The 23,105-nt window shown below is 36.0% G+C and overlaps 1 protein-coding gene across 5 annotated transcripts; it reads right to left on the bottom strand.

The window, feature by feature from the left end:
• Positions 1 to 962: 962 nt before the first annotated feature.
• Positions 963 to 20,235, bottom strand: LOC136263026 (NPC intracellular cholesterol transporter 1-like). Of its 5 annotated transcripts, XM_066057464.1 has the most exons (23): positions 20,097 to 20,235; positions 18,749 to 20,038; positions 18,461 to 18,702; positions 18,313 to 18,410; positions 16,386 to 16,500; positions 15,284 to 15,356; positions 15,073 to 15,225; positions 13,281 to 13,481; positions 13,086 to 13,203; positions 9,252 to 9,331; positions 9,006 to 9,179; positions 8,761 to 8,958; positions 8,624 to 8,703; positions 8,438 to 8,571; positions 6,233 to 6,362; positions 6,117 to 6,175; positions 2,044 to 2,167; positions 1,920 to 1,993; positions 1,706 to 1,863; positions 1,536 to 1,649; positions 1,407 to 1,481; positions 1,256 to 1,343; positions 963 to 1,209 (listed from the first exon to the last, which is right to left on the bottom strand). In XM_066057464.1, exons 1-23 carry the CDS (start codon positions 20,142 to 20,144, stop codon positions 1,070 to 1,072), a joined length of 3,966 nt encoding a protein of 1,321 aa, XP_065913536.1. In that variant the 5' UTR covers positions 20,145 to 20,235; the 3' UTR covers positions 963 to 1,069. The 5 variants fall into 5 exon arrangements, with proteins under 5 accessions (XP_065913536.1, XP_065913537.1, XP_065913540.1 ...); XM_066057465.1 differs by lacking the exons at positions 6,117 to 6,175; positions 6,233 to 6,362; XM_066057468.1 differs by lacking the exons at positions 18,749 to 20,038; positions 20,097 to 20,235 and having other exon boundaries at positions 17,882 to 18,410; positions 18,461 to 18,512.
• Between the last annotated feature and the right edge of the window lie 2,870 nt (positions 20,236 to 23,105).

Raw genomic sequence — 23,105 nt, forward strand, 5'->3', positions numbered from 1 at the left:
ATATATTGTATTCGGTCTGTCATGTAATTCTATAATGACTCAGTGTTAATTTTAACAGTCTGGTATGGCTATATAGTGTTAGAACAGTCAACATTCCAAATACTTATATCAAAAGTATATATTATGATTTGTACAGGGTGCTAAAATTAACCCTTGCAGTGCTAGTTATATCAAACCATAAACAAAACATTTGCTGTGCAGATAAATAAAATATTGAACTGCTCTAACAGAACTTTGATAGTGGTCAGTGATATTTAATAGCAAATGCATCTAATGAGTTTAGTATCTAATAGCAATTGTAATATAAAAATCTGGTAGCATTATGTGATTGAATTGTCGTTAATATGCTATGTAATTTGCTTTTTGTTGTAATCAAACATTATTTTCTTACATGAAGAATTTTTTTGTACTGCCTAGCTTTCAACTATAGACATCCCTAAAGATATGGTTTTGCATTTATAAATTATGTAATTACTAGAAATAGCTATAGTATTTATATTTCATGACTTTTTCTCAAGAAGGAGCCCAAGAACATGGCTAAATTCTTTTATCACTGTAGCTACTAGTGTTGTAGATACTCTATTAGAGTAGCCCAGTAAAATAATTTCCTTTGGTGGAAAACTTTTATCACGTAATTTTGTTCTGCGTGAAACTAAAGTGAATTATGGTAATTCATTTTAGGGTTCCCTACCATCAATAATTGTAAGCTGTAAACAATGCCATTACTCTACCTGTGATTGTTATTATGGGTTAAAAGTTGATGATATGTTGCCAGCGCTACCCCTGTGCCTGGGTAGAATGGTGAAATGTGTTATGTACTGTCAGTATAACCCTCTTGTTTAAGGAAACCATAGTAGCAGCAACCACAGGCACTACTGGGTGGCTTGGCAGCTTTCACTGAGTTATCAGGCCAATGCTCCAACCACTTGACTGCTGCTGCGGTGCTGCCTCATGGAGTGAAATAACACATATAGGACTATTAATGGTGCATGTAAGAATCAGAAGTGTGTCTTACATATTGATAACAACACAAACTATAGGCACAACTACTTGATATTTAGGAGTCCAGTCATTTCTCGTCCTCATTCTTAGCAATTGAATTTTTCAACTCAGTGCTTATATCATCATTCAAGGATGAGATTTTTTTAGGATCAAAATTGAGTGGCTCATACTCTTTACCATCATCCATAACCACAAGAGAATATGGACCTAATGTAATCTAACATCATTATTCATAGTACATTTAAATCCTCACCAATATATGATAGTACCACTGGTAGGAACACTAGTCCATGAAGTCCTCCAAACACAATCATTAACAAGTACATATCAACATAGTATTTCTGTAGTATCATGTTATATGGTCAACAACTGTATACACAGTGATTAATTATTGCCTCACTCACCACATAAATTTGTGAGTGCGCAAACACCAGTATTGATACACCAAGGAGCATAGTGAAGGTCATTCCACTGAGAACCTACAGTATAGTATACATTAAAATGTGAGGTAGAATGTGTAGTTAGTATATTACTGAAGTTCCCATGAATGTAATAGCATCTTTAGCTTTCTCTACTCTACTGTGGCAGTGTGAGTGAGTAAACCATCGAACTATGTGAGAACAAAACTCAACCAATACACCAACAGCCTGGAAAAGAATAGTGCATCATTAACCTGCAGCTGCTGTATTTCAAAAATATTCACCATGATGATGTTGACAAGTGAAACAGCATTAAGAGGTATCCCCATCCACACCATCATCCCAATCATATCCACAACAACAATGGCTACTGTACCAGTCACAATTAATGCTGATAGAAAACTGAACCCCATCAGTAAGAATGACATCACAAATACACCACCTGAGGAGTAAAATTAGTAGGCATTACCAAGTTCATTATCAGTTAATTATACATACTTAGTGAGATGGAAAGACTGAGTACTGCATCTGATTTGATGGTAAGGTACTGCTCGTAGAATATATATAGAACACTGCGAACACACGCATACATGGAATTGATTTATAGAATAAGTCTACTAACTTGTATGCAAAAACTTCATGGCCAAGTGTGAGAGAGAAATTACTGGCATACTCTCTGGCTATTCTCAGTGTTTCAGGGATATCAAGGAATGCCAAAACAGTGTGGTAGGTCATCAGATAGGATGCTAAAATTCAATACAATTTCACACAACTCATAACATATTGCATTGCCATACAATAAAGTTACTGTATATTGGGGATCATGGAGGTTTCACAAAAAAGATTGACCAGAAACCAGCCTCACAATATTTTCATGATGCCTTGGCAGTATTGGTTAAGTAGAATCATGTCTAAAGTTTCTTCAGAGTGTCTTCCAATTAATTACTACAGAATTAAAAAAAATTCCACTGACTGACTGACTGACTGACTGATTTACTTGCTTACTTACTGATTCCTTCAGACAAGCATAACTCAACAACGGCCAATGCTACGAGCTTGAGTTTTCACTGTTAAACGTCACTTTAACCTGACAGGTATGCCAATATATATAATGCATGCATGCATTATGGACTTTCCTTTGCCCTGTTTCCCATTTCTTTTTGCTGACAGTGCAAGACATCAATTCATAGTAACTAGTGCACTTTTGATGTTGACTATCGTGTTTATACAGGAATTGTCCACATCTGCGACCGAATTTTGGAAAATCACCCTTATGGGTACATTCAACACATTAAAATTTTCGTAGTGGCTATTCGTCTGATTCGGATCATGTGAATAAAAAACTTGGACAAAAAGGGTCCTCAAATGAAAAAAACAACAACAAAATCAAGGCCTTGTCTGGGAATCGAACCCGGGACCTCCAGTGTGTGAGGGAAGTATCGTAACCACTGTGCTATGTGGCTCCCAGCTACCCACCTCTCTTAGTTTCTACCTTATACACGTCATTCAAGAAGAAACCTATATAAGAAGAATACCCAGTGAAGAAGAAACCAAAGGTAAACCCAACCCTAACCTAGCTTGATGTTTGCCTGTTATAGTTAGGTGGCTTAGAAAAAAATGTGGACACAACTGACAAAAGTACCAATTTTTTTCTGTGAGTTCCTTACCACATAAAATTAAATTTTTTGATAGGATCCACCTCAGGAATGCCTGCTGGGAAACCATTCAAGGCTTGGTAATATGCCTTTTTGCAATTTTGGTGTTTTAAATAGTAATTTGAAACTTTAAAATAATCTATAGTATTTCAAGTGACATTAAATTATAAATTATGTCATTAAATTTAAATATTTATCAACACATGTCTATGTTATTATGTTTTATTCACAATTACTCCATTAGAGCAGTCAGACAGTACTGTTGCCTCCTGTAACACAAAGATAAGCACATCTCCCCCTAGCCTTTTACAATCACTTGAACCACCATCACTTAAAGCATGCAATAATCCACCAGACCACCACCACAAGTATCCCTAGGCTGTGTTGTGCCCTACAGCGAAATCCATGTGCACTCTCCTCAAGCATGTACTGTACGTATTTTGACAGATGGAATCTATAGATTAACTTGCTCTGAAGTATACAATTTCCAGCCTAGGGGCTCAGATCTAGGAGTGTTTACCCCCCCAGAAATGTAACCATGTACTTGCTTAGGAAAAGCTAGTAGAGTACACGTTTGCTTATGATACAACAATCGTATCATATCAGAAAGATAAAAATAGCAAGGAAAAGAACTAAGCTCTTTTGAAAACTGATCATTGCTGCACGGTCACTTATATTTGCAGGAATGATTTATTGAATGTGGGAATTTGAAAGACTAGAACAGTCAACATCTATAAAGTTTTGCTGCACAGTGATAAAATTACCATGACCACTGTGCTAGTTGAACTCTTCTTTGCATGTGATTTCAGCACATGCAGTTATCTTACCCAATTGTGCCAAACATCATAGTTGGAATTCTACACTTTTCAATACCTGATCAATGAAAAATTGCAATTCTGTGTTATTGAAATCCTAACCTAGTATGTTACACTATCTATGTGTAACACTATCTATGTGTAATCTTTGGCTGCTAAGTTTTACAGCAATGGTGAATGTAAACATGCAATACTAAAAGTTATTTTTCACTGCTACAGTTAAGATTGCAATACTTCATCAGATTGCATCATATGTTTGAAGAGTCTTTAAACTATAGCATTTGAAATGTACGTATCTGTGGAGATACCATACCTGTCCAGTCAGCAAAGCAATTATATTTACGTATATGTAGTCATTTATACTCTACTATTGCTTAATAAAAGCTGTCTGAAAATTCATGAAAAAAATCCATGGTGACTGCATACTGTACTTAAACCACACTTTGCTCTCACAAACCCTGGTGAAATCCTATATCCACTACTACAAATACACATTTTTAGCATTAATTCAGCCTTGAGTAAAGGAATTTTAACTTACATGTTATACAGCTGTACTTCTGGAGTAATGGTATGAAGAAACTTACTGTAGTGGTCATGCATGTGATTTCAGCATAAACACCTTTGTCATGCAAGCAGCAATAGAACATGTTTTCTTACTAAATAACAAGAGCTGGTGTAGTATAAGCTGGTAAGTTATCAAGCTATAGCTACTTCGCAAACAAGCACAAAATGAATTCTGTAAGATGCATCCTGTGACATCTGAATGACTACAGTATATGTAAGAGGTGTTTCATTTATATTTTACAAACTATGTAATTAGCTACTGCAAATAATACATTGTATACTCATTTCCATAGTATGCAACTATAGAGAAATTCTTCTATTCAGTTTCTGGATCATAAAAGCTGCATACATCGTAGCCTTTAATATGAATGAAAAAATTACTTGTCTGCATTGAATAATGCTTGTGAGAGTAATATTACTGTTTATCACGTCTTGGTTTAATGTTCAACCCTACATAATGTTCTCTTGCATGAAATAGAGTAACATTAGCACTTATATGGCTTACAGATTTTAAAAATTCTTAACTTACATAACTATAAATGCTTTTATGGAAAGGTCCTTTTAGAATAAGATGGATCCTATCAAAAAATTTAAGTTAAGGTTGTACTATATACATATGTGGAGAAAGTTTGGTGCTTTTGTCACTTGTGTCCACGTTAGTTTTAAATTTGGCTTTAAGCAACCTAACTATTAAGCGCAATGATAACTTTCACTGTCTGTATGAAGGTAAGTTTTTGGGTGAGTTCGAGGTGAGCTAGGGTTGGCCCAGCTTCGCTGGGATGCTTACTTCGCTTGCTCCAACCCTAGCTCACCTTGAACTCACCCAAAAACTTACCTTCATACAACTAGTGTGTTTGACAATTGAGTTATGGGTGACACTGCCGGACGAATAGTACCAGACAAACAGGACCATGTGATCCGAACCGGACGAATAGCCTGGTGAAATCGGCGTCTGGAACCAGACAAATAAATAGCCACTACGCAAATTTTTAGTTCTGAAACACAGCATTATAAGTTAAATTCATAGGGTGGAATAAACCATAATAATTATAATTATATAGATACCTTGAATTACAAGAAAAATTTAGAAAAGTATTTGAAAAGTGTTTTCTGCTATTAACAGCACCATGCTAGTTTCAATTGTTTCAGGCACAACCATAGGGTGAATTTCAAAAATTCATTCACACATTTAGATTTAGCTTGATTTTTCACAGTATGTTAAACATAAGTTGAACCCAATACATGCCTTTTGGTATACCACAGCAGGGGTGGATCCAGACTTTTTAATCAATCTTGACTGTTCTATTAGAGTATCTTGGGTAAGAGAAGCTCTTTCAAAAGGGCATTCCATGGAACCCTTTGAACCCCCTCTGCACAGGACATAACTAACTGCTACAATAAAGTTTAAATTTAATTCCTACATTAGCCATGCTGGTTTGTTAAACATATATTTCACATCAGATGAGTTCCTTGTTTCAGCAATTTCTATTTTCTGCACCTTCTAGATTACAAACTTCCTCGTACTCCTTAAAATAAAGATACTCTGCACAACAGCTACGCAACCTAATTGCCCTTCATTGCAGTTTCAACAAACAATATGGTAATATGTACACTACCAACATCATTTTACCGTCTATGGTATCAACAGACTGGACTATTACCTTCAATAGTTTTGTTCTGGTCCACATAATCCACTGCACTATGATATACAGTATTATATCTATACAATTAATAAAGACATCTCCACTCTGTAGTTTAATGACATCATTTAGCTCACCCTTGACTGCACTTGGTGATTGTGTTGTCAAGACTTTCATTCAAAAACCATGGAAGATAATGCATGAATTCATTAGCATCAGGTCGATGATAGGTATACAGAGTAGGGTCACTCAAACAAGGCTGGCACACTGAAGAAACATATAATACAGTAGAACCGCTCTATAACGGACATTTTGGGACCCAAAAATTTTGGTCACTTTTTGCTGTAATATAGAGATTTTCCTCTTTCAGAGGTAAAAAAAATGTAGTAACCAGACCTGTTGGAACCAAATTTTTTTGTCCTTATTATGGAGGTTTTTCTATTGTGTCCTTAATTCGAGGAGTTTGTTAAGAGAGATTCCACTGTACTTATCAGAGGAAAATCTAGGATTTTTTGAAAGGGGGGGGGGGCTAAGCTGGACAGGGACATAGGTAACTAGCCAGACATTAGAAGATACCAAGCCTTCTCAAAAGGCCCTAGTGGTAAGATTCATGTAGTATCTATGGCCAAATTGTTTGGAATAATGACTACAATAGTGTGCAAAGCACACTAACATGAGAGGCATGCCAATGTAGGGTGTCTGGAGGAATGCCCCCAGGGAGTTATTGAAAATTAGGCCCTCTAAAAGTGAATTTGAGTGTTATTTTGCAGCTTTTCAGTGGAAAATAATGGAATTTAAGTTTATATCATTAAATTTTAATTTTCCATTAAATAAAAACTGATTGCAATATGCATTGAGTAGCTATCATGCATGCATGATAATTTTTTCATTTGTAGTTACCAAGCATTTAGATGTAGCTAGCTACATACCATAATGCATCAGCTTTTCTAATCAGTTAAATCTGTGAGGCAGAAACATGTATAGCTAAGTAGTAGTGGTGTTGAACGTAAATGAGATCACAATTATTAGTATGTATAATAGCCTAGTGACACTTTGTCAGCTTTAACACCAAATAAAGAGTGTACTGAAAAGCAGAAGAATGCAGTGAAGCACAAAGCAGGGTACTGTAGCTATTAGCTAGTCCACTGGCAATCCTTAGCAAAGTGCAACTATATTTGCATTTCAGGGGTTTATGAATTTGCTGTTGTAATAGTCAACTTATTCCAAGATCTGCCAGGTTATGAAGACTGATCTATAGCTAGCTAGAAATGTCCGCACCATAACTCACAGTATGGGGTCATATCAGAAGGTAACCGATACAGATTTAACATTGCTATAGCTGCCTTATGAGACTATAAATTACCATAAGAATTTGCTAAATTGCTGAGTTGGTAGCTACATATTATACTGAAGCTGATAACTCTAACCAATTAAACCAACTAACACTTTTGAATCATATAATTCATTTTAAAATATAAAAAACCACACTAATCACCTCATATATATAGCCACAGTGGAAAACACTGCTGCATAAAACAAAACCCACAATTAAAACTTTTGTAACTAGAGATGCAGCTCGCAATCGAAACCTGTTTTTGGAAGAACTCTTGAGGAAAAGGAAGCTATACTCTCCTGGAACAGTGTTGAACAATATGTATAGTTACAAATACATTATTTGTGTTGGTAGTGATGCATGCATAGTTCCTGAAATAAGTCTGCTTTGATACACATAGAAGATTTAGGATTATTGGCCAAGTACTGACTTAGAAAAGGGGGCTATAGCTCCCTTAGCCCCACCCCCTTCTAAATCCGCCTTTGCTTATGTACATTAATGTCTTATTGTGAGACAAATCATCTGGTACTATTTGACTTTTCTATAAATAAATGCTTGTAAGTCTGCAATGGAAGTGGATATCTATCATGTTTAGTTCAAGATACAGTGCTCCCTCGATTATCCAAACCTCGATTATCCGAACACTTGGTTATCCGAACAGTGAAAATGACTGCTCTATTAGAGTATTTTGTCTCAGATGTATGTTCTATTAGAGTATTTGAACAGAGCTCTGTATATAAATGAATGGGATTTGACTATCTGAACTTTTTGATTATCTGATGGTCCCAGGGAGTCAGATAATCAAGGGAGCACTGTACTCCTAAATGTTATAAACCTGGAGTAACAGCTAGGTAGTCAGCATGAAAAAGTTGCAGTTTCACAATTTTATCTATATTTGGGTATACTTTGATAACAATTTGCAATGTAGTTAAGGAACCTGGAATGATAGTAGCTAATAATACAATACTAGCTATGTTTAGTATCAAAACACCTATAGTTATACACTTACTTGGATCAGATTGATTACTACATCTTGTATTATTAAATACTTTCCTATCAAGCACCATACAACAACCACTCAAGGGATTGATCCATTCAAAATATGAATCCAGCCAATTGAGAGCAGGTTTAGCAATCTTTGAACTACAATGGGACAGAAGTGTTAATGTGCACTCGGCTGTGTATCATCACTCACTGTTCTGGTATTTGTGATGCTCTAAATATCTGCATTGTAACTGAATTGCAGGGACCACACCAAGCAGCTTCAAAACATATCTAGCAATTGTAAGTACCACAGTCAGGTCAGTATGGCTGCAATACATTACACCAAACCTTGTTCTGGTTGTCTTCATTGGAATAATCTAAGCCATCCTTTATCACAAAATAGACTGGCAGGCCAACCTTTGAGTATTTGATCACATCTTTGATGTAGTCATCAGAAGAAGACTGCTTTATTGACACATTAGAGCCACTATCTTTATTGGATACCACAAGTAGCATACCAAAGAATAGCATACCAAAAGTATACAACTGAAAAGATTGATAACAAACTATTTAAATATACAACTTAGACATACCACTAGTATTCTAATATATTTGTGCAGTAGAAATGGAGCATAATATTTTCTCATGAGCAAGAACAAAATGCTCTCATGGTTGTCTTTCTTTGTCTTAGTCAGTTGGTATCCATTAAAGTTGAAACCAGCCATTCTCTTAGAGTCTAACCCAAGTACAACCACAAACACTGATATCTGTAGATGCACATGTTGAGAATAATGTTGGTAGGATGTTAGTAATGCCACACATGTGATAGTTGTGCTTACCTGAAGTAGAAAGTTGATGAGCACAGCTGACCCAGCAAATAAGGAGAATGTCCTTACAGCTGGCACAGTTGAAATAACACCTTAAAATAAAAGAACAATTACAATATTGGTTTACACATCTTCAAAATCAGACAACTTATACTTGTGGCTGATTATATAACAATCAGATTAATAATTGTAATGTTTCTTTACCTTTTGTTCATATCTTTATTGGTAAGAAGTTTCTTTTATACTCTGCAGCATTTTACCACTTATAAATATGCATATTATACTGTACACAGCTTTCTATTATGCCTGAACTTTTGATGATACAAACAGATTATTTAATAAGTTTGCACCATTACTTCGTACAGTTTTAAAAAAAATTCTGTTGATTTTCAACAGTTAGCTAGTACATATTGTACAGCTATACATATAGTATAGCGGCGTAGCCCCCAAAATTGGCGATATTGTGCACTTTTTCATAAAACCACAAAACTTTCCACATAAATAGTACTCCTCATGACATGTAATTTTAGATATAGTGCCATCGCTGAGTTGACCCTTGGTGACCTTTATGGCCATTTTTGTACAGAAAATTGATCATTTTTGTCTTTAACTTCCTGAGGCAGTAATTCTGATAGCAACAACTTGGTTTTTATTTGAAGTCAATAGGTGATTTCATTACAAAGTTATGATCATTTTTACTAGCTACAAAATTTGATAAATTTACCTGCCCTCGAGGTGTGAATTACCTGTGGGAAGCTAATTATGCATATATTTATCAAATTTTACAGCTAATACAATTGCTCATACCTTAAGAATGAAATCACCTATTGACTTCAAATAAAAACCAAGTTGTTTCTATCAGCAAGATCTTTTGTTTGGTACCATGTTTTAACAAGTTAATTACTGCCTCGTGATCAGGGAGTTAAAGACAAAATGATCAATTTTCTGTACAAAAATGGCAGTAAAGGTCACCAAAGGTCAAATCAGCGATGGCACTATATCTGAAAATACATATATTGAGGACTACTATTTGTGTGGAAAGTTTCATGGTTTTATGAAAAAGTACACAATTTTTTGGTTGTGTCGCTATACTAATACAGTGCATGTGTGGTTGTTCCATTTTTTAAACCCAACATATATTAAATTACATACTTCAATAAAATTACTGTTAGTTTTTATTTTTCACATATCAGTCTTCTTTTTGTCACACAAAAATTTAATTTGCTTGTGTATGTCGACAGATGGTCATATTATTACACTGTACCTATCAGATAAGTATGTACAACAAATTTTATATATACTTACATTTGGGATGAAGGCTACAAAATTTACCAAGAATGAAAAACAGTGGAAAAGATTCTGTGCTTAACCCATGCACTCACTGCCATAATTGCCATATGGCCAAATCGATTGTAAACAACCGTAGCATCACTTTGTAAGCATGCTGTAACTGCTGTCAAAGGTTTTAGTAACATCTGTGTTTATTAATTTTATCAAACGGTATGGTTGTACCGTTTAAGTAGGGATCCAGGTGAAATTTTCTTGCACTGCCCAAAATTCTGCCATTAAAAGTCATCCTAGAGATATCTTACGAGACGAAATCACCTTTACGGAATAGTACTAGTCCATATAATACAGCAAAATACATACAGGTGGCTGGATACAGAATTTTAAAATATCACCAAAACTTGAATTTTAGACTGACTGCCTGACTGACCACAGTTACAAGCCTAGAGGCCAAATGAAGCAGTGCACGGCCACCATTTTAGAGTCGATTTCAGGTTGCTTGTGAATGCAATTGAACAATTCGCACGCGTGATTGCTTGGACACGTGAGCTGTTTCCTTTCAACCAAGCTTCTTTTTACAATGCAACTACACTATTTGCCTTCTTGGATCGTTAAATAATCCTAGAGGTAGTTATTCAACACATTAAAGCACTGGCACGTAAGTATTCACATGATCATGTTTGAAAATCACGTGTGCGAATTGTTCAACACTGCATTTGCAAGCAACCTGAAATCGACTGTACGCCACAATATCAAACTCACCAGTGCGATGTGCCTTTTGGAATTCTGACGAATGTGTGCCCTCTGTACTTTGTCTTTTCTTTTATCTTCCATCAGGCTGCTTGCCTTCTTCTTTATCCAACGAAACCATATTGAGGCGTTGCTATCAACACTTTCTTTAAGCAGCATAACAGACGCCACAAGATTATTTAAGGTGCTTAGACTACGCTACTGTATGGAGATACTGGTACTAGATAGCTTTCACGATAGGTCACAAGATCATGCCCATTCTTCATTCTACGCATTGTTGATCTATTGATTGAAACCACGATTACACACCCCTTTTACACTAGCTGTATTTCAGTGACCACACACCTTCAAGTTGGAAGGCTGAATCGAGATACTCAAATAATCGATCAAAACCACACCCCTTTTTGGGCAATCGTACATCTTTTCAGGCTGACTAGAGATACTCTAATACAGCAGTTACCCTGACAGAACAGTCACATGTTTATAGCTAGCTGTATGCCTTAACAAAAACTAAACAAACTAATATACTAAAAATTATATATTTAAAATGAAGTAGGGATCCAAGCGATAAAAATTAGTGAAACAAGAGATGAATGATGGTGGCTATTACAGCATAGCTCAGTGGGAAATCCCTACTTTGGCATTAAATGCAAAATAATTGCTATACCATGCCAAAGTAGGGATTTCCCACCGAGCTATGCTGTAATAATTGCCATCATTCATCTCTTGTTCCACTACTTTTTATCACTTGGGTCCCTACTTCATTTATAAATTTTAAATTTTTAATATACTAGTTTTATTAAGGCGATCTGTAGGACACCTGGTCCTACAACCTGTTTATAGTTGTTACATAAGTGTGTTTGGAAAGGTAGAGAAAGGAGAAAAATTCCACGACTGGACCTGGGTGGCCTTGAACCTGCAGCCATCTCATTAACACTCCAATGCTTACTCCTTGTCAATTAACTCTAGATAGTGACTTGTTATCTCAAAGTACCCCGTGTGGAACCAAATGGATATTAGTTTATTTATTAAGGCTTTATAGAACAAGTGCTGAAGGTCTGTAGGACACCTGGTCCTATAGCCTGTTTAAAGTTGTTACATACATGTAAGTGTGTTTAAAAAGGTGGAGAAAGAAGAAAAAAATCCATAACTTATTTATCCTGTAGATGCAGTCATGCCCTGAAGTGAATGGGAGCATGTCCTTCATGCACTATTGTGGGCAAGATGACATCATCACATACTTTTGAATGGTTGATAATAAGCACTGTAGACAATTCTTTGCAGTGATAATGGTACTACTAACCAAGGGAAACAGTAAGGTGATGGATTATACAGGTTAGAGTGGCATGTTGCTACTTTTGTATGTATCAAATCAGTGGCCTCATGCATATATGCGCATCCATACGTGTTCAAATGTTTGAAAACCAAACTTGGAGATAATTGATTCAACTGTTTATTGTATTATTATAAACAATGCTAAACTGTTAAGCTGTGAGCAGTACATGTGATTTCACTTGGACTGCCTTTTGACCTTTAAAATTATACATAATGGCTTGGTGATTATGCGAATAATTTAAATATACATAATATTTCATATATTTTAGCAGTTTAGAAGTAGTAGGCTGGAGGTTCTATAAACTTGGCAGTGAGAGGGATAATTAATAATTATATTAAAGAATTCGAAGTTAGGTCTTAGATTTGAAATCAAAGATGGTGGCCAAGAAATGATAGCAATGATGTTTAATTGATAATGAAATGATTAAATGTCACATTACTAAACAACTACACACAACTACTACTACTACATACCTAAGAGAATGGTTACAGTCTCAGTCAATGAAGTCAACAGAATACTGGGACCTACTTCACCCAGTGCATCACTCATTATTTGACTAACAGGTGCACCTGGTGTAAACCGTTGCTTTCTCTATAAACAAGAAAATATTAATTTATGATATACCACTGCACTTTTTATTTAAAGTGCTTTGTTAGACAATAACACACCTCATAAGCATGGGTAAGGATAAACAGGTTATTAGTACCCACAGCCAACACAAAAAATGGCACAACCTCAGCAATAATCAGTGTGGTTTTGATTCTGAAGTAACTGAGCAGTCCAATAGAAGCAGCCACTGACAGCACTATCAGTATGACACCCAGTACTCCTAGTACAATTCTGGAACTCACCAATATTATGCTACTGTGCTGTAAGACATGCACATACATAACACAGTATTCCATTAGTGCAGTGATAATTTTATCTATGCATTTTCAAAGCAATTGGGACACGGCAAATGTGTTCTACGTATCTATATACCAGGTGAAACCAGGTCAGCTTCACTAACCTGCACGACCCACTAATCTGGATAGCATTCTGGGTCCCAGATCTGACCTGCATGGCTTAAAAAGGAGCGTGCAAAAACCTACATACATTTCAGATACTTTAATTGGTTCTGTGTTACAACAAAATTAATGAGATTGTTATACAAGAGCAAAAATAAAATAGGCTAACGAACCAAACAATAACACAGGCAAGGTATACGTAACTATATTACTCTTATACTCAAAATTAACCATGGATCCAACAGGATGACAATAGGTAATTATTGAGTAGTAAGAATAGATGATGCTAAAATGGTTATTTGTTTCATACTTTCAAGGTGTGCATTATCCAAGCACGAATGATCTAAATACTCCATGGTCACTGCTCCAACAGAGAATCTTGATTTGAAATTCCTCCAACAGTACAACATAGAGTATGAGTATATAATAGTCCCACACTCTATACTTTCTTTCTGCTTCTTGTTCAGAATAATATTATACTCACCAGCAATGTTCCATTTTTTGCGGATTTACATTATCACTGTAGGCAAGCGCTATTGTAAATAACACCAATAGTTGCCAATGGACATATTTTACAAGTACGTAGAAGGAAAAATTAGGGGATTAGGGATCAAAGAAAAAAGCAGAGAAACAAAGGAATAGCTAATAATAGTAGAACAAGAGAGGTTTCCTGCACCTCAGATATACTAATGCACATTTAATCCCTATACTTCAGTTTATAACCATAACCATGAGCAGTACTGCATGCATGGTCTAATTTTGTCCACCATTACTTCATCAGACATTCTTATTTTATTTATACAAGCTATAATAAATGAATGAGGAAGCAGTATGTAATTTTTGAAATAACCCTTGAAGTGATCCAAGAAAGTCATGTGGAACTTGTAAAAGTCTTACCTTAGCCTTAATAATTGTGTTTTCAATCTTTTCTCTGACAATGTCCTATACATTTCCCACCCATCTTTCTCAATCTCCATCTCTATGTTAGTGATTATTCAAGTGAAAAGATTTCTCAAGTTAGTTTTTTCATCACTGAAAGTATTGTAAAAAACAAGCATCTGCATGTAGCTGCATGCAGCCATGTCAAGTTAAAAAGCAGCAATCAAAATTTTGCAATTTCTACAAGTGATGCCAAGTGGAAACTATGGAGGCTTTCATTGAAAAGGTCACATATGATTTTGTATATTATGCATTGACAGAAGTGCATTTTTTACATAATTATGATATCTATGTGTCATTTAAGTTTGGCTTGCATACAGCAGGGATTTCAGACCCCAGTTTTGTGGCTACTTGTTGTCAGAGCATTATACAGGGCTGTAATTTTTTCAGCATTTGTCTTTAACATTCCAGTGTGATAGCAATTATAATATATTGCACAATTATAATGTCCATGTACCTGCTGACATACATACGTATAGATGGATACACACAGATAAATACCACTATACTGTACCTTGGCCTTGTTATCCCAAAGTCCATACACAGCGTGTCTAACTATGCCACCCATGAATAACACAATGTACAAGAACATCAAACTGTAGCTGGTGGCAACAATTTGGACATCTGCTAGATCTCCATGGTCAAATTCAGTCAAAGGAATAAAGTTCTACACAAACATCAGCCATAGCTGAACCATGCAATACATGTACAGTTCCATTACTTACTGCTGGGGTGAAGGAAAACTCTAGTGAACTGTTTTTTACTCTGTTTTTATAATTCTTCAAGTAGTTGACAAAACTAAAATGTTAATAACATAAGTTCGAAGTCAATAGAAACAGGAATTGTGGATTGGATTTGCAGACTGAGCTGGAAACGGCCTCAGACTTAGCAATAATTCAGACATTATCTAGTTCTTGTAGTGCTGGAGACTACAACTGCTGCTATACTGCCCTTCCTCATAATTATAGTCATGAAGGTCATGCACTAGGTCATGCATGCCCTAAATTATACAAAACAGATGACACTAGCTGAGCTCAGAGGAGGTATGACACACTCACATGAGCTCATAGTGCTTGTATAGAACAATCAAGTTATTTTAAGAGAGTTACATTGAAAATTAGGTGTTAATCAAAAGTTTTTATGTGTAATTTAATGGTGCAGTGAACCATATTTGTTTGACATTAGTACACAGGGTGATTGGAGACATCATTACATGATGAAGAGCTTATATTGCACAAAATTGAGAGCAAACGGCAACAATGGAAGAGAATTAGTAGCATTGGAAATTGTATTCATAATCCTGATTAAACATAAGTTAGAAGTCAAAATATGTAATTAAATTCCTATTGATAGTGCTTACCTCCTCTGAGTTGAGCTATATAGCTTTTTAGGCAGGTACAAAATAGCCATATTTTGTAGTGAATGCACACTTGCAGATGGTATAACTTACTATTAAGTAGGTAGGCAATATGAGATTACATGGCTATGCAACTACAAATATTTTCTAGCTGCCTAACCACTAGTGCTAAGTACTGGAGCAACAAAGGAATACATATATGTGGCAACAAATTATGCGTATGCACAAATGCATGTGTTTTGTAAATGTTAATGTATGTGCAACCTTCGTGACTTGTAAGGAAGAGGAGTTTCAGCAGTTTTAGTTTGATATTGGTGTCACTAGCATTGTAAGAGCTAGATGACATCTGGATTATTGGCAAGATGCTGTTTTCAGCTTAGTCTGCAAGTTCAGTCCATGAGTCCAGTCAGCAAAATAAATTCCGCCCTCTCACATGGTCTAACAGTGTCAAATAATAAAAGACAACTTACGCTGCTTCCCACTGTTCAGCAGGATTATTTTGTTCTTCATCAATGTAATTATTAATGTAAAATGTGATGATAATGGCCTTTGATAAATCGTATTGAGCACTACCATTCACCATACCTGTAATAATACATGCATAACACAACTCATGTGTGCATTTATAATTATATTATTTTTATTATCACTTTGGTTTGCAGTGAAACCTCTATGTATTTAGTAAGAAAGTTTAGTCCACATTGTAGTTGGAGTTTCAGATCTAAAAGTAAATTGGGAGACAGAACTCTTTGGATTATAAATGTGACTGTATCTGATTGATAGCAGATTTGATTTTTTTACCACGAACACACTATTAAATTTCACTGACAAAGTCAGCCTTGCTGGTTGCTTTTCCAAGCCTATAGTGGCGAGCTGTATGAGCATTTTTAGGGCCTTAATGGAGTTCTGGCCAACCTGAAGATGACTATATATGGCTGTAAAGCTCTGTGGTATTTAATAAATGCCTGTGCTGCAATTTTGAGACCTGAACGGCCCATAATCTTGGCTTCCCTATGTGTTCCTCTTTCATTTTGTAAACAACCGCTTGTCTTCCTTGTCACCCCCTCCCACCACCCTTTGCCTGATATGGTCAACCTCAAGTTTAAAACTATCTAAAATGGCAGGAAACTTAGCTGTTGGCTACTTGTGGAGTAGATGACAGCTTATCGTTTAGCAAAACCCTACTGTATGTATCCATAGTATTACACACTTTAGTGATCAATTGTAGTAGCACACAATCGGAATACGTGAGTATGACAACACAAGGAGGCATGCTAAGAAAATAATACAGCATGATCCAAAGCTGAGTGCCATAGATAGTTTTCCGAATGGTGTATTTCATATACACAAACATAGGCAGTGCTTGTAGCAATAATTATATTAATTTTGTACTTGCAAGTACATATAGAGTGCTCAAGTTCTGGGCCATTGGTGAGTGTCCATACAATCCATTTCTAGTCACAAAACATACAGCTAGTAGTAGTTTCAGTGATAGAAAACCTGTGGCGCACATGATCAAGCTAGCTATTTGCCTGTGAATAAAGTAATGGTATATACTTTCTATAGCTGTGCTGCTTACCAATAAACAGATTAGCATACTTTACATATAAATGTATGCATGACTGTTCATTATGAACCTTAACCGCATGACTAATAAAGCATTCATTGCCACATCTAAGAGTAGAAATCTAAACTAGTCATACTAAGTCATGAGAGGGACAAATATTTTGGGTTCAGAGTGGTTCATGTCTACCCACATGTTGTACCTACTCTAATCACCACAATTAGCAAAATTACAATTAATAATTATAATTAAACAGTACCAGGAAATGGGTTTATTTAAAATAAAAAAGTATTTTACCAAGGGATAATTTTATTACATTACTACATAAAGCCCTCCAAGTATAATTTATTTAGACCACTTGAACAACTTCTTAGTGTTTTAGCATCTTCTTTACACACTTACAGTCATGCTGTATTTGCATACAGCACAATTATGTGACCAGATTTGCAAATATATATATTTTAATTCCATAAACATTCAGCTAGGCTACTACACCAATGATTTCCACTTCTGGATCTGCTTTCTCATCTGTGCCTGTGTTTCTAGAGCACTATAAATCCACAGGTGACATTCTTAAGCCCTGATTCAGAACAGTCTGCGTAGATTTAACCAGATGGAAACAGTTGGCTGGATGCCATAACAAGTGCACTCAGTGGACTAGATCAAAAAAAACAACAAAAAAAAACAACAACAACAACAACAGCAACAAACTCTTCCAATAGCTGTAGTGATGATGAAAATTATATATTGGCAAGCTATGAACAATTGACTCATTCAACAGTATTTCAAATGTATGAAAAAAATTAAATATTGCATGCAGCAATATAACTCACTGTATCCTCCCAAGGCAATGGTGGGGTCTATAGGCCCCCCATACTCTGCCAAACAAGGAATTTTCAAATGAACTGAATCATTCAAAGAATACGGATCCCTGCATGGAAGATATACTAACACATAATTCATTATGTAACTCAAAATTACTTGTTGCAGTAATGAATGTGATATGATGAGTTAGCAATATCTTCAAATAATGGTTTAATGTGCTTGTTAAGAAGTTGGTAGTCATTTTGAAAGTAGTTCAACACACTAGAAACTTTACATTTCTTGTTACGTGGATATAGTGGTTTATAACAGATGTCATTCAGAGTGATGTTGTATTCTGTGCCATTTGCTGCTTTCACAGGTACACGCAGTCTCATGATCTCACTTTGCATGAACCAAATCTGTAATACATAAGGACAAATTAATTACACAATTGAAACTACAAACCTCATTCAAGACAACTTGCTGAAATATTCCTCCAAAGTGATAATACCTTTCATAATATTGAGGGTCAGTAAAGCTGAAATTTGAACTGTTTGGAGCTGTAATGATTATTTGTGATGTACGATGCACAGGCCCAAAATGTTTCTCAAAATATTCCTTCTCTTTACTTGCACGGCTGTCTGGTCCAGACCACAACTCAATAGGATCAGTTGCTTCATCAAGAAACATCAATCCAGCACAACAAACACTTTGTAATATCAAAGCTATGGACACTACCAAGACCCAGTGGGTTTCTGCAATGCAGCCCCACTTTGAAAATAACCTGCTGGTCAAGAGCTCAAATCTGTAGCCAACGTCATTTTTTAAAATGAGTGATCTTGAGATCACATTTATTTGTATAGAACCTTTAGTGCTGGAGCCAGTAAAACATAGATACACTATTATGAGAATTGTGAACACAACATTATACATGACAAAGCTGACAAATATTCCAAGGAGAATTGAAGTTACTTTCACTGATCCTGTACTGCGCCGTATGTCAGGAGGAACTGGACAAGTAGCTGGACAGTTACTGAAAGAACATGCTACCCCATCAATTGGCTGGTCACAGTTTACTATGGTACCATTATGGGCTGACATATTCTTGGGAATAACTCCACCAGAGGTATAATCAGTGAATGTAAAATTCAATCCAGAACCATACATTGCATTTAAGCCAATTAACCATACCAATCCTTGACCACTGCTATAGCAAAAGGGACTGCAATCGTAAAAGTCACAACAATAACGGTCAATTGCTTTCCCCCTTCCTTGTGAAAATACAGTGTCTTTGCAAGAGTTAAAAAACTTGTTTATATAGTCATTTGTGAAATAAACGTCTGCTAGTTCAATTGCAGGTATTCCACTAGTAGTGTGATTGTCAATCCAAAAATTCCTCACATTCATAAACAAAGAATTACTTGGATCACAAGCAACAGCACAAAGCATATTCATGAAATTCCTAAAACACGAGGGGCAGTGTCCAAAATACTGTGGTAGTTGCTTCACAGCAGATCTCAGTGTGTTCATCTGACTTACACTACAACACACTCTTGTCGAATTTGGTTTAGCATTGATATACCAGGGGCACACTTCTGAGAGAACATCATATGCATAGCTATTGTCTGCTATAAGCACACTAGGTTTATTGCTGAGGCAATTATACCAAAATTTAATATTGCCTGCTTCCACCTTTTTGCACTGATCATACCATATGCACACGTTTTCCTCGTGAATTACATGAATTGGTGACACCTGTAACACAGTTTCGTACTGTAAGTCTGAGACCTATTTAAAAGCGAAGATCACCTACCGTGTTAAAGATGAAGGCCAATAGAGCCACAAAAGTGTATCTCCACATCCGGCTCAAGATAGATCGTGACAATTCAGAGCTTGACGAGATATCGTAGGTAAATATTTAGCTCGAAGATTTATACTGACAACTCCCGTTGAAAATCAGTGGAGCACGTGCTTTAATACCATACAGGGATAGGATGTTATTTGAATGATGTCACGTTGCGTCAGAGCGTACGTCTCAGCCATTAGGCGAATAGATGTAGAAGTCAACCTATCCATTTACAAATTGGAATTTAAGCTACGTACTCAACAACAGTTAGCTAGCCTAATATTTTTCGCATGCAGGTAGCTATGCCTACGGGATGTAGCTATAGCTATGTATGCTTCTGTAAGCATGATTCAAAGGCCCGGGCTCCACGGTAGTTATTTTGTTTGTAAACGGCAATGGTCATAATGTCATTGGAAAATAAATGTGTCACAGTGTGTCTGTGTCAGCACTAGCATTGCATCAAAAGGCACGCTTAACCTATTTTACAAATAAAATGCACATTGTCTTGTGTATATTATATGCCATTTTGTAGGTTCATTATACCTATAGGCATAGATATACAGTGGAACCTCAGTTATCCGGATTCTCGAATTACGGAAATGACTGCTCTATTAGAGTAGTGACTGTTCTATTAGGGTAGTTGAAATACTAATATTTTGATTATGATGTTATTTATACCAATTCCAGAGATATGGACTTTTCAGACTTATGAACCACCTCTGGTACCAAGGGGTTCGGATAACTGAGGTTCCATTGTAGTTGCTGCTCATTAATAGACTATCCTTATGCAACTCTTGATCAATGTAGCTCACTTAGAAAGCAGTATAATTTAGAAATCTTGTACATAAAACCAAAATGTTTAATCCTGAAACATATAAAATAGCTTTAGCTTCTGGACAGCTGGGTCCCCCTGCTCCATATACCTGCTACCCTGGTGCATCCCCCTGCCTAACCCTGGCCCCGCCCCTGGTGTGTGCTAGTAGGCATGTAAGCTAAGGGATCCAATACTTAAGAGTAACTTAGTGAAATGCATGGGTCAGAGGTGGATCCAGGGTTTGGAAAAGGGGTGTGTGCCAGAATGGTAGGCATATGGAGCAGGAGGTTAAAGCTTTAAGGACTGAAAAGTTTTGATGTAAGGCAGTTTTATGATGCACAAATATACTCTCTTTCTAAGTGGTCTACATTGATCATTAGTTGTAGGTATCAGTGACAGTAAAATCATAAGTAGTTCAGTTATCATAATGTCCAATCTGCAACTTTATTAGAGGCTAAATGTGCCCATGGGATGGTGCTGCAGATGCCAGTTTTTATATATATTTATATACTCAGAGGATTCTTAAGTGTTACATGTAGCAGCTAGTCTATTAGAGTATTTGATTGACTACTTTATTAGAGTATTTCAATCTTGTTTAAAGTTTTTTTTTCTTGTTGTTTTTTGGGAGGGATGGGGGATTTGCCACTGTGGGTTATGTCTATTAAACAATTGAAATTAGTGTGCTGTGTCACTACCAACTGACCTCTATTCAGAACATCAAGAGTTTCACTGATTTCATACAACCTGGGTAAACACCGCGAACAGGCTCTGCCTTCTGTGTACACCCTCCAGTGCCTAACTGGTACTTCTTACATGTTGTAGTTTATAGCTAGAACTTAATCGTGTGTTTCCTGAAGTAAATTTAACATAGTCAATGGTATTAAATGCATCAGTAGGGGCTTTTAGGCTTATGATTAAAAAAAATTATGTCACAGATGTCCAAAATGTACATTAAAGGCAAAATTTGAGCTCAAGTAATTAAGAGTTATAGTTGCTGGTATAGTCATTCAATATGTACTTGGTTGCGCGACACTGGAGCTGTTCTAGTTGTCTAATATCTTCTAAATAGGTATGGTTTCCATAGTGTTGAGCAAAACATTAATTGGGATCTAACAAGTGATATAATTATATAGTTGTTTCTTGGATATAGTAGTTATGTTTGTTTAAAAGGAATGCTGTAATATGCCTAACATCTGATAAGCCTTTGATATTATGTGTTGGTGGTGGGGTTCCCAGTCTAAATCTGATGAAATAATGACACCCAGATCTCTATATATGACTAGAAACTTTGGATATAACATTGTTGCCTATAGAGTAGGATGTTTGAGGTGGGGTTTAAGGACATGAATAAAATTTTAGAAAGATTGAACAGTAGACCAGAGTTGATACTCCATCTATCTAGAATATCTACATCCTTTTGCAGATCAAGACTGTCATTTATATCAGTTATAGTCGTGAAGCACTTCGTGTCATCTGCAAACAGTAATAATATTGAAGTCAATACATGGTCTGGTAGATCGATAGTGCAAACAAGAAATAGCAGAAGGCCCAAAATGTTGCCCTGAGGAATCCCTGATAAGACTGGTAGGAAATCAGAAAATTGATTATTTATCTTTACGCACTGTTGACGGTGTAGAAGGTAGAATTTAAACCATAGCCATAGGTTACAAGATATACCAAGTCAATTTATTTAGCAATAGCTGATCATGATTATGAGGCACACTGTCAAATGCTTTACGGAATTAAGTCCAGATAAATAATGTCAGTTTGATGATTAATATTTATCACTTTGTCGAGAAGAATAAGCAGTTGTTGAATATTTTTGAAGAATCCAAATTGTGCAGGTGAAATAAATTTGTTGAGATGGTTAATAATTTTATCACAGATCAATTTTTTAAGTACTTTTGAGGTGTTACATAACAATGATATAGGACGGTAATTTGTAACTGATTCTCTGTCACCAGACTTAAATATGGGAATTACAGTGTGAGTGCACCATCCTAATGGGATAACATGTTTGCAAAGTGAAAGGTTGAATAAATAGTGCAGTGGTCTATAGAGAAACGAAGCACAGTTTTTCAGAAATTTTGGCCAAATTCCATCAATACCATGCAACTAAATTTTGGCCAATTCCATCAATACCATGCAACTGCCTTGTGTGG

Source organism: Dysidea avara, chromosome 8 (genome assembly GCF_963678975.1).
Source record: "Dysidea avara chromosome 8, odDysAvar1.4, whole genome shotgun sequence".
In the NCBI taxonomy this organism is placed as follows: domain Eukaryota; kingdom Metazoa; phylum Porifera; class Demospongiae; order Dictyoceratida; family Dysideidae; genus Dysidea; species Dysidea avara.